The sequence below is a fragment of the Orbicella franksi genome, chromosome 14, assembly GCF_964199315.1.
Source record: "Orbicella franksi chromosome 14, jaOrbFran1.1, whole genome shotgun sequence".
Taxonomy (NCBI): Eukaryota; Metazoa; Cnidaria; class Anthozoa; order Scleractinia; family Merulinidae; genus Orbicella; species Orbicella franksi.
The window spans coordinates 15,768,721-15,780,380 of NC_138158.1; the positions used below are offsets into that span (position 1 = coordinate 15,768,721).

At 38.6% G+C, this 11,660-nt stretch overlaps 1 protein-coding gene and 1 long non-coding RNA gene across 2 annotated transcripts; one reads left to right on the plus strand and one right to left on the minus strand.

Annotated features, from left to right (window-relative positions):
* Positions 1-823: 823 nt before the first annotated feature.
* On the plus strand, positions 824-3,593 carry LOC145468431 (uncharacterized). The gene is made up of 3 exons (XR_014042190.1): positions 824-1,020; positions 1,933-2,086; positions 2,788-3,593. It is a non-coding gene; the product is annotated as an uncharacterized LOC145468431 (long non-coding RNA).
* A 1,134-nt stretch (positions 3,594-4,727) lies between these two features.
* Positions 4,728-6,559, minus strand: LOC145467794 (uncharacterized). Its single transcript, XM_081451383.1, has 2 exons — positions 6,326-6,559; positions 4,728-6,180 (listed from the first exon to the last, which is right to left on the minus strand). Exons 1-2 carry the CDS (start codon positions 6,553-6,555, stop codon positions 6,054-6,056), a joined length of 357 nt encoding a protein of 118 aa, XP_081307509.1. The 5' UTR covers positions 6,556-6,559; the 3' UTR covers positions 4,728-6,053.
* Positions 6,560-11,660: the final 5,101 nt, after the last annotated feature.

Here is an 11,660-nt window from a genome sequence, read left to right on the forward strand (position 1 = left end):
TCTAAGCTCACAACCCATATTAGCAGTTTAACATATGAGCTGTGTCCTACAGAAACTCGTAACTTGGGTGTTTCAGTGTAAGCTGAAAACTGAGTTGCTCCTCATTTGAATTCGCGACATGCATTTCCACTGTTCAAGAGGTACTTTGTCGAAATGCACAAGACGGATTTTTCAACGTGGAAGACCAAAGTTTCAGCTATAAGAACTTGCCAACCAGAATTTTTACTAAAAATTCACATTTGCAAGTATTTCACTGAAATTCACAACTCGTGTTTTTTTTCTCGTTTGTGTAAAAAATCGGAGTTGCGTTATTCGAAGCAAAGCACAATACAATTTTGTTGCAAAATTATAGTTGCGTTGCTTTGTATTTGTTCCAAAGATGCACTACTTGGATTTTGGGATGAACTTCAAATCCTTGAGCCGCTTTATCGAAATTTACAAGTCGGATTTTCAGGGCAGAAATCCGAGTTGTGAGTTTATTGCAGCAATGTGAAACCCATGTCATTTTTTACTTGAAACATTAGATTTGTGCTTTATTGAAATTCTCAAATATAATTGTAATTTAAAATTGCTAGTTTAAGGTTTTGTGAGTTGTTTCTCCAACCAGGCCCACGATTCGGCTGGAATGCTTCGTTTTTGATAAGATGGTAAGGAAAGGTATCTGGTAGTTTTTAATTGTTATTATTATACAAGACATACATTTGCATGGTAGATCTGTATTTATGATATACAATAATTTATCAAATTATAAATATATAAAAATAAATAACTAAATTTATAAATTTTATATTAATAATTTATAAGTAACTTGAAATTTGCAACGTATTGGACTAATTTATTTAATTCCATAATCTCTGTATCTTAGGCTGCTGATACATATTTTATTTATCATCATCATCATCATCATCATTATTATTGTTTTGTTTTTTCCTTTTTTTGAGAGAAGCCAGATTATACCAGAAAAAGAGACATGGATGACCGCTTATAATCATCTGCATTATCTTTAAGGATTCGTCAAGGGTAAGGATGTCGTTTAGTCAATGTTTTACAGCTCTGCCAATGCTCGTGTAACCAAAATCCTCCTAAGGTACTCATAACGCGCGGAGAATTTTTGACGAATTAACTTTGAGGTGTTCGAAAATATGGCAAAACAGTGTCTTGAGTGTTAAAGATATCTTGTCAATCGAAACTTAAACTCGGAGAGAACTCTGAGAATCTGTAATCAAAGTACGGACGTAGCCGTCTGTTCACATTTCCCTTGTACAGTCTGTTCACATTTCCCTTATACAGAAGGATCTGTATTCAGACTTGAAGTTTTGTAATTTTCAGCCTAGCGATTTTAAAACACGTTTGCATGAGAAAATCACCCTTCTCCAGTCCTCTTAAGCTGTAAAATACCTTCACTCTCAGTGCTTGCTTTAACAGAGAATCATCATTCCATAACTACGCTGAGCAGCTACTTCTAACGGCCATTCTGCGCTGTAGCCATAATTTGTAATCGATCCTTGGGCATCACCAACAGCGAAAACACGCTGATAAACGGTTTTCCTTTTTTCCTTAGCATTAAAAAAACGCGTAAGCAACAACAAGAACAACAATCTTTATTCACACTATTCAGGTACAAAAGAAAGGTATGACAAGAAAAAAAGAAACTATAGAAAACGTGACGATAGAGATTATATAATTATATGTTCGATTTGAGTCAGTGTGCAACAGTCAAAGTAGCAAAGCTTTCGAGTTGGCTGCTGCTTATTTACAAATAAAGAAAGGAAGGAACCAAGGAAACAAATAATAATTAAGACTAAACTAATTCACAAAGCAAGAAATGAAAACGGGAAGAAAATATCACATTAAAGATTACTTTCAGGAAAGTAACAAAACGATATTAGATAACAAAGTGACCACGCTACCTCAATATTTGTGTGATTACAGGCAGAAGCTGAACGGACGCGCAAAGGAAGTACCTGCCTCCCTCCTGAAAGTGGTCGTAAATGGGCTCAGTCTATAACATATTCATTTCGAGTTTAGGCTGCACGGATGAAGGGTGTAGGTCCAGCAAGCAATCTTGAAATTGCAACAACTGAAGGTTAGGATATAGCTCCTTGTCAGTTGTACTTAATAATGTACACTATTATTTTGAAATTTAGTGAAACATCTAAATAACAGTAAGCTGAAGGTGTACTGTTCAAACGAAGTGAGATTAGGCCCTAGTATGGCATCAATGCCTAGTTAACTAATTAACGTCAGGTTTTCATGCGTCTGTCCTGTTATTGATCATGAATTTCGTCATAACATTGTCAACGTAGCTGTGGATCCGCAGAAATTGTCAATAACAGGACAGACGCATGAAAAACTGACGTCAATTTGTTTTGTACAGTAACAAATTGTCAAATTGTCCGCTCTCGCTCGTTAATACATCGCATAAATTATAAATTCATATGTCTGCCCGCTTATTGACGATGAAAATAAGCTAATGAGTACGCGAGAATTTCTACAGTTACATACTGGTGATCATTATTTTGTAAACCAAATGGTGGCGATCAGCGAGCTCGCTTATTAGTTACGAGCCCCTAGAATTAAAATTAATGGAGCAAGTTGTACTGCTTCTAGTCACCTGCTAGGACAAAAAAATGACCAAAACGTTTTCAACATTGATTGGGCGTTTGTTTGATACCGTTATTGTAGGAAGCATTGGCAACATAATCCCTTGAAGTATGACAATTATAAAATGCTGGGTACTATTGTAGGCTACCTCATGTGAAAACACCTTAATACACTCTTTTACAGCTTTTATCGAATGATCGTCACACCCTTAACAGATGGGCAGAACCCAGGAAAATCATCAGACGAGTAATACGTTAAAGTCATGCGAAATTACGATAACCAAGTAAAAGGAGAACCTTATATTACGGCTGAGTTGGCCAACGATCAGTCAAGGGCATCATTTCCTGTTGGTGACGGGAAGTATTATTCTAGAGATGGTGTTACTGGAGCTAAGAGAAAGCGCAGAGAAACATGAGAGTCAGTTCACAACTAATGGTGTTCAATTCACACATTGACGCAAGCAGCGCTGTCTGGACTCTTATCGACAACGACAAATTAGGCAATCAGATTGCGAGATTAGCAGCAATTGTGGTAGGAATTAGTTTTTTTTTCTGAAAAGTAGTCCACATTTTCACAAGATCAAGCGCAAAGTTTCGCTTTGTTCGACTGAAGGACAGTTTCTTCAAGCCTTATAATCAATTATGTAATAAAATTTGAGGCTGTTTTAGACAGATTATGCTTTTCTTACGATAGCGATATCAGAAAAATAATCACTTATCTCACAAAGCGTAGGCATTTTTCGCATAGTACAAAGAAATACGTCCACAATAGCTAGGGTGGTAACATTGCAGCTGAACATGGACTGGTAAAGGGTTCTTGGATCACAGAGGACACTCCTGCCAAAAATATTATTGATTACTCCCCCAACCAGATCTTGATGTTGATGTTTGTCTGCCTGCTGGGAAAATTTGCATGTATTCAAGAACTTTTTTTTTTGTACGAGCTTACAGACCTTTCTCGTTGCATTTCACCTAAGGCTATAGGTAAGGTTTCTTATGATATGTACAGCACTTCGTTTCCAACGTGGAACCGCTTGTCTCTACATCAAAATAAGTACCATCTTTTTAACAAGATGTTGGATTTTTGGTTCGCAAAATATCGCAAAATATCACAGAGATGCAATGAAGAGGAAGAAATGACTAATATTATATTTTCAACTTCAAAGAAAAATTAGTTATGTTTAAAGCCAGTCATTGATATGATGCTAAATACCCTACATTCAGCATAATTTACAGGAAAATATCAGTTATTATTTGGGTCACGATGACTTCCCAAGTTCCCGAGAAACATCCGATATCCTATGCCCAAATTTTGGAAGTCAAATCCTGTCAAGATATTTTGAAATTACGGTATCCCGCACCATAGTTTGGTCAAATTCCAGATCCCGATAATACCTTCCAGACCCAGCTAAGTGTAACAAAGTCAATTATCACTACTGACCAGGTGAAGGTAAGGTAAACTCTGCATACGAGCCACGTTGCCCATCAGGCCGGAGCTTATCCGGGTTCCTTTAGCATGAAGCGACTAGGAGTACTTCTACTCCCCCCTGGATGGAATGCTAGTCCATAGCGTGGTTACCCTCAGCATTAAGTTAGCCAGTACCCATTTATACACCTGGGTGGAGAGAGGCACTGTGAGAGTAAAGTGTCTTGCCCAAGAACAAAACACAATGTCCCTGGCCAGGGATCGAACCTGGGCTGCTTGATCTGAAGATCATCTAGTATACCTGGAACAATGCTTCCATGTTATGAATCATTGAATATTTAAATGAAAGTGATCAATGCTGAGCCTTATGTGTTTTAAACACCAGAGACATGACCCAAATACCTACTTTGGTACACATAACGAAAATAGCTATATTTGTTCTGAGCATTAATTATTTCCAGGAGCCATAATCGGGGACGGAGACCGTAAGCGCGCCATTTCAAGTATTGGGGTTGTCCCCATGATATGGGACAATAATTCTATTTTTAGAACAAATTGCGCCATCACCTGCGGCACACGCGCGTACATGCTGCGAGGATTTTTGCGGATGTCGCGCGGGGGAAATGGCTTCCGAAATTCCCGAAATGTCTCATGTTTTTGGCCCACAACGCAACGCGTTTACGTCTATTGGAATTTTTCTTAAAGGGCATGTAAACCCAAAAAATGCTATTTTGGGGACCACATAGTCGTTTAGTACATACATGACATCTGTCAAATCTGTAGATCTTTTGTTCACTTAAGCCCGTTTTTACGTTGAAAAATCGCTTCAAAGTTCTAAACATCCGCCATCTTGAATTGCGCAATCTAGCGAATGACGTCACGGGTGGACCTTTAATTACGGGAAATCAAAGGTCTTTCTTGAACACGTTGTGAAATAAGCACATGTTTACATAGTTTCTTTTGGAAAAACACCACATCTTCATTATGGTAAAACGCTGTGTCGTTCAGTTTTGCAGTAATTCGAACAAAACAGGCCATACTATGCATAAGTTTCCATAAGACGCTAATTTGAGGCGGCAGTGGGTAAAATTTGTTCAAGGCGGAAATCGAGCCTAGTGAAAAGGGCCGATTTCGTAGAGCCGACGGAGCATTCGGTTATTTGCAACATTCATTTTTCTCCGGATTGTTACGAAAAAAGTTTCATGGTAGAAATGGGGCTGAGAAAGCAAAGTCCTTTACTTTCTGGTGCTGTACCGACGATAGAGTCTCCAGCAGCAACAAATTCTAGCGACAAACGAAAGCGGCCTATCCAAAATGAAGGCAGCAAAAACCGGAAATGGCTGACAGTGCCGATAAAAGGCCTAGAAGAAGTAGAGCTCTTCAAAAGCTTGAGGTTAATAGAGTAAACCACTTTATCTGCTATTCTTCGCAACACAGGTAATCTCTGCTTCCTTGGAGAAACCCTGCAAAGAAACATCAGTAGAACAATATGTGTCACGCTTGCACATCATTGAGTAACCAGAAAGGTAATTACGGGAAACCACGTTTGTGCCTTTGTATATGTTGAGCCCATTGCTGCCAGTGCTGTAACATATTTTCAATAATTATGATGTAAATTAGCAATCACCTTCTTATCCCTCACTGGGTTGGTGGCTTCAACCCAGTATACGGGGTGCCAAAATCGGCTGGAAAGGTGCTTCGGATCTTGTTTACAGCACAAGATGGCAGCGCAACTCGGACATGTTTACCAAGATAACCCCAGCACCAACGAACAAGCTGCCGATAGGCAATGTATCGAAATCTTCTACACGAAAAATACAGAGAAATAACTATCTACACTAGTGTTGTACTAAAATAAAACCAGTTACGGCAGAGGTAAATCTGACAATTGAACCGCGATGGTTAAAATAAAAGTAAACGTACTCGTTTCCTGTGTGATTATCTGTGCCGTGCTGCTGCCTGAATGCGTAATAAGCAGTTTCAAGCACCCAAACATCAAGACAGGTTGACTGAAATCCTGGATGCTAGGTAATGCATTTCATTTGTATTTCTGGCCTCTGATTTTCTACTTTTTGCCAGAGTTGTCCGATTTCAGCGCAGCAAACACTTTCGTGAGCAGTCGGCATTGGCTGACATACTTGACACTCGCACCTTTTAATGCACCCAAGAAAGGTCGGGAAAAAAGACAACAACAAAATTTGGTTAGCTTCTATTTGCGTGCTAATCTGACTATGCGCCAGCTTCAATTGATGTTCATCTGCTAAAAATGTAATTTAATTGCGAAATGATTAAATACCAGTCTGTGTTTCCAAGACGGTCTGAGTTGTTGTCATCTGGTTCTGGGCTGGCTTCTTGTTGATCGTTTTGTCGGACCCTTCGTGGCTCAAATTGATACGGACGAGGCCCAGATTGTTCCACAGCTGCAACTGAATTTTCTACATCACTATCATACAAATTCACCAAATTTGAATCGCTGTCATCCGATAAAAGATCCTCCGAGCTACTCCCACTTTCCCGATCCGCCATAGAATTCTCATATGGGAATCCCTATTGCGCAATGTTTGTGTTCCACCGCTTACGTCACGGCAGATGGCCATTGTTTTCACCGGAAGTAGATTTTTTCTCGCAAAAGCTGTTTTTCTCCTTAACGAAATCCAAACGAGCAAAATAAATGCCAAATTCGTTTTCTACGTTGCTGTTTGCGTCGAATAAGAAAAACTGGTATTTTTGGGTTTACATGCCCTTTAAGTATTTTCGTCGTAAGCTGCTCCAGTTTGAGTGAAGTAAGACAGTGTCGAATTTAGGTATGTTCCGCTGTAAGCTTATATATATCGCTGACCAAGTTGTGTTCCGACGGATGCTTCTTTTACATGAGCTGTACATTACTCCACTTTAAATTTCACATATGTTGAAGATTAACAGCTTTTCCATTACTCAGCAAAAAAACTAGCTGGATATATTTAGATATAGCAGAGCTTCAGGACTTCATAGTTTCCTAGCTGCTCTTGCCACACGCTTGCGAGGAATTTGTCAGTCTATCGCGACCGAAAAGTAAAACAAAATAATTGCTAGTTTGAGTTTCGCTTGAATTGTAAGCAACGTTCAGTTTGATGTTTCATCAAAGCTTAATAACTTTACGTCCGTAGATACTGCTCAGTTTTGTTCGTTTAAAAATCCAGTAAATTCTCTGTTGTCGATGAATGAGAGCGTTCGCCGATGCGTGTTTTGTACGGTCAGTAAACATGACAAATTGTACTTCCGCCGCACTTTCGTGTGAAAGCGTACATCGAACTCAAACAATAGCTCTATAGTTTTCAAATATGTTTAAGATTGATAAATGTTTGAGAACATAGTAAAAGCTAAGCTGAAAATATGTGAATAAAGCGGAAATAATCAGCAAAGTTACGATGACGCTTTCTGTAATCAACTTGGAATAACGATTTCGATTTTGTTGATCGAGTTATCATAACTCCTTATCTATTTTCATTTTCGCAGTGTAAAACTTCACTATGCTTATGTTGAAGAAAGACACATGATGTTAGTAGCCTTTTTTGCGTTCGTGAAATTTGTTGCAGCATCTCAGCACAAAAGATAACGAAAGAAATCTTTGTCAAGATTTGTTGACATTGAAAACACCGACTCGGACTTGAAAGTGCACGAGCTGCACTATGCAAATGAGCTAACTGTACGCGTCAGACTTTCCTTTCAAAAACGTTTGCAAACTCACCAAACAAGCAGAAACAATAAGAAACCATCAAAACAGGTTTTGGTTATGATTAACCATTGTCTGAGAAACTCACAAATTAACTCGACACCAGAGTAGAGAGTTTTCTTGCTATATATATTCTTAAGCATACGCGTAAGCTTACAACTAGCGTGAGCAGATCTTATTATTCATTCCCAGCGCGAGATTGAAGTCTTGTTTTCGACCCTGAAAAACCCACCTTTTCCGTTAGCTCAGAGCATAAAACTACATATAAGCGCCCTGGTTCGTATTCCCTGCCTTATTCCCTGCCATCGCTGTGAAAAATACGCAAGCGAATCTCTCAACTGTCACCATTTGATCACGTAACGCGACAACATCCACGCGAGAGCCCCTGACATGTCGTGAATCCGCGCGGATATATGACGTCAGGATGGCGCAATTTGTTCTAAAAATAGAAAAATTGTCCCATATCATAGGTGCGCGCGAATCCCGAGACTTACGATCTCCGTCCCCGATTATGGCTCCTGTTATTTCTTATAATGTATGAATGAAAAAAAGTTTTAAAAAAATGCAAAATTGCTATTAGAGGAATCCAGAGGAATGAGAGTGGTTCAAACCAAAGATCCTCAGACAGTGGAAAGGGAATGAATATTTTCTGGAAAATACAATTTGAATTACAGGTATATTAGGCAACAGCCTATGAATATGAAACAGCTCTTACAAAATCATTTGCTTTCAGCATTTTCCATTTGATCAAGAGTTGTAACATACAGATACTTGACAAAGAAATTAAAAGTCCTTAAATGAGGCAGAGGAATATTTTCAGTTGGATCGATGTGGAAGCTTATTTAAGGGAGAAGTTCTTGAAACAGCCTGTGGGAAATTCAAGTACTTATGACCTCAATTCAGAATATGAAACGTCAGGAGAATTCAATGTCATGATTGTTCAAACACTTGAAACCTGAACCAAAAGGGCAATGTAAAAATCTTTCCTTCAAGTAATCTTAGAAAGCAAAAATCCACAGCACTCCCTGAAACATAAATATTAGTATCCATACAAAATTAATGACTAATATAACTTTCAATTAAACAGACCAAAGGATACATCAGAGGCTTCAGCCATGAAACTTTTGTTGTTATTACTATAAACATCAAGATCCAGTAGTTTAGATGATGGCAAAACGATTTTTTTTTGGCAACAAAGAATCAAACTACCATAAGGCAACTTCTCCACAAGTCAGCTGCCAATCTTCCAGCCGTGTGATTATGCTAGAACTATCGATCTTGAATTATGTATTTGGATGGAGAATGCTCCAATAAATATTGATTAATATGCACTGAAAGATAATTGTGAAAGACAATAGAGTGTTTACATTAGTAATAGATGTACAACAGTAGCAATGAAATAATCAAAGAATGAGTGGGTTCGAATCCCGTTCAGAGCCTGAAATTTTTTCAGGTCATTTTTCCAGTAGTGTTATGGCTGCATTCGCATCACTCATTCTTTCATTGTTTACAATAGTGTTTACAGCGTGTTTGTATAAATTAATTGGCCACAAATAGCCTTGCATTTGCACAATAACAGCAACTATTATTGTACTACAGAGCCAGCAAGAAATATTTATGGGAAATAAATTGTTATTTTCATGAAACGTACCAGCCTCTTCAAAGAAAACCGACACACGCACTGGTGGACACTCACGAAAAATATGTTTCAAGAAACTAACCTCTGACATATCTCGCGTTAAAAATAACTTTAATGAATTCGTTTTAGACTTAAGCATAATTTAACATAAACGTAAATGAATATATGAAATATTACGAAGATTATAAGTTTAACTTACAGTCGTAAGTTAAACTGGATAGCTTATAAAAGATCACCAATTTGTTTTTACCACTTGGCGATTTCGAATTTTATGAGATGTATTGAACTGAGAAAGACATTGGCGAACTAAACCAATCCGTTTGGCGACTGGAATTTCGCCAAAAAACTCCACCGGAACGAAGGTGAAACGGCACAACTCCACTGCGAGTCAATGAGAAGATTGCCGTCTCACAACAAAGAAAACCTCATCGCGACGACGAGTTATGTATTGCTAATCAACTTACGGCTTTGGAAAAAGATCTCCTGTACTTTACAGCACAACACATGACCTAAAGCGCCTTATTTTACCGACAACCTTTCGAGAAATAGTCGACTCTCCAAGATGAACGCCATGAACGCCACTGACAACTAACAGGTCACCTGACAAACGACAGTTGACAATATAGTTCATTCGCAATGCACTATGGGAGGGCCTTCCAGCCCCCGCTGTCGAAAAATGTTCGGAAATCTTTGGAAAATGTGTGGAAACGTTCGTCTGGACTTCGGACAAATTTTGGACTATCTTCGGAAATCTTCGGAAAGTGGTCGGAAATCTTCGGAAAATCGCCACAAGAGTCGTTATGTATTGTGAATATTTTATATTATAAAGAGAAAATTGCATGGTGGCTAGGAGATTCGAACTTTATCTTCTCGTGTCAACACTCGAAGATAAATTTCGTATCTCCGCGCGACCATGTAATATCCTCCATATGTGTCGATTCTTTGACTTATAATATTTCAATGCAGAGGGCATATCAAACTTCCAAGTAAAGTCTGTATATTAATCTTCATTTTGACGAAAAATCGAGAAATTTCTTTCATTGACATTTCTGCTCATCAAACGTCTGGTTTAGAACGATGCTGTCGCAAACGAGGAAGCTGACAACCTCGTTCCCAGGGCCTTGTTCATTGCTTGAGGGCGCGGCGCCGAGCAAGGGAAAAGGCCCTGGGAACGAGGTTGGGAAGTTTAATAAATTGTCCTCAAGGAGTCAGGAACTTGTTCGAAAGGCCCACAGACAAACACAAGTGAATGGTGAGCAAACAAATAAGGGGTGCTCGAAAAAAGGTACCTGCGATCCAGTATGCGTTCCCTGTTTCCTCTTCCATTTGCCCCTTCGACTTAATCACTTTTTTTTTTATTTTGCAGTCCGTATTACATTTTGACAACGTTAGGTGGCTCATTTTGTGTTCCGTTTTGTTTCATTTCCTCAGAAACGGTTCAGGGGGGAACTATTTACATAGTGATTTGTAATATCCAATCAGAGTAAAGTTCGTAATTGTTAATGTAAATACGGTGGAAATTCGGTCATCGCCACAAAATGTGGCGTTACGAACATTTCAATTGCTGCTGTATTCGAAAATGGGGAATTACGACTGAAACTCTCGTTTCTCGTTATTAAAATACACAAGAAAACTACACAATGGACTTCTATTCGGATAGTAATAGTGAAAAGGAAGTTTACTTTGGAGGTAGAGAGACCGCCAGACCACGCGATTTGTCCACTAAATATAAAGCGATGTTTTAAGCCGATGAAAGCAGTTCGTTTTGTTTAGTTCAACGAAGAAATGGTACTGTTTTCCGTTTCAGAGTGATTTATTGACATAGTGAGTATGAATGTTATAAGCTAATAACGCTTGTAATTCACAAGGTAAACATGTTCAACAAAAGTAACTTGTTGTTTCGTTTCCTCAGAGACGAAACGGTATTGTTTTCAGTTCGGGGTGAACTATTTATATAGTGGGGGTACTATCCAATCAGAGTAAAGTTCGCAATTGTTAATGTAAATAGGGCGGCAAAATTTCAGCCAAAACTCGGTACATCGCAACAAAATGTGTCATTTGCAACATTGCAGTGAAACGCTCGTTTCTCGGTATTATCTTACACAAGAAAACTGCGAACTGGACTTGATAGTGATAGTGAAAACGAAATATATTTTCGATGTAGAGACACCGCCACACCACGCGTTTTGTCCACCAATGCGATATTTTAAGCCGATGGAAGCAGTTAGCTTTGTTTAGATCAGCAAAGAAATGGTACTGTTTTCCGTTTCAGAGGGATTT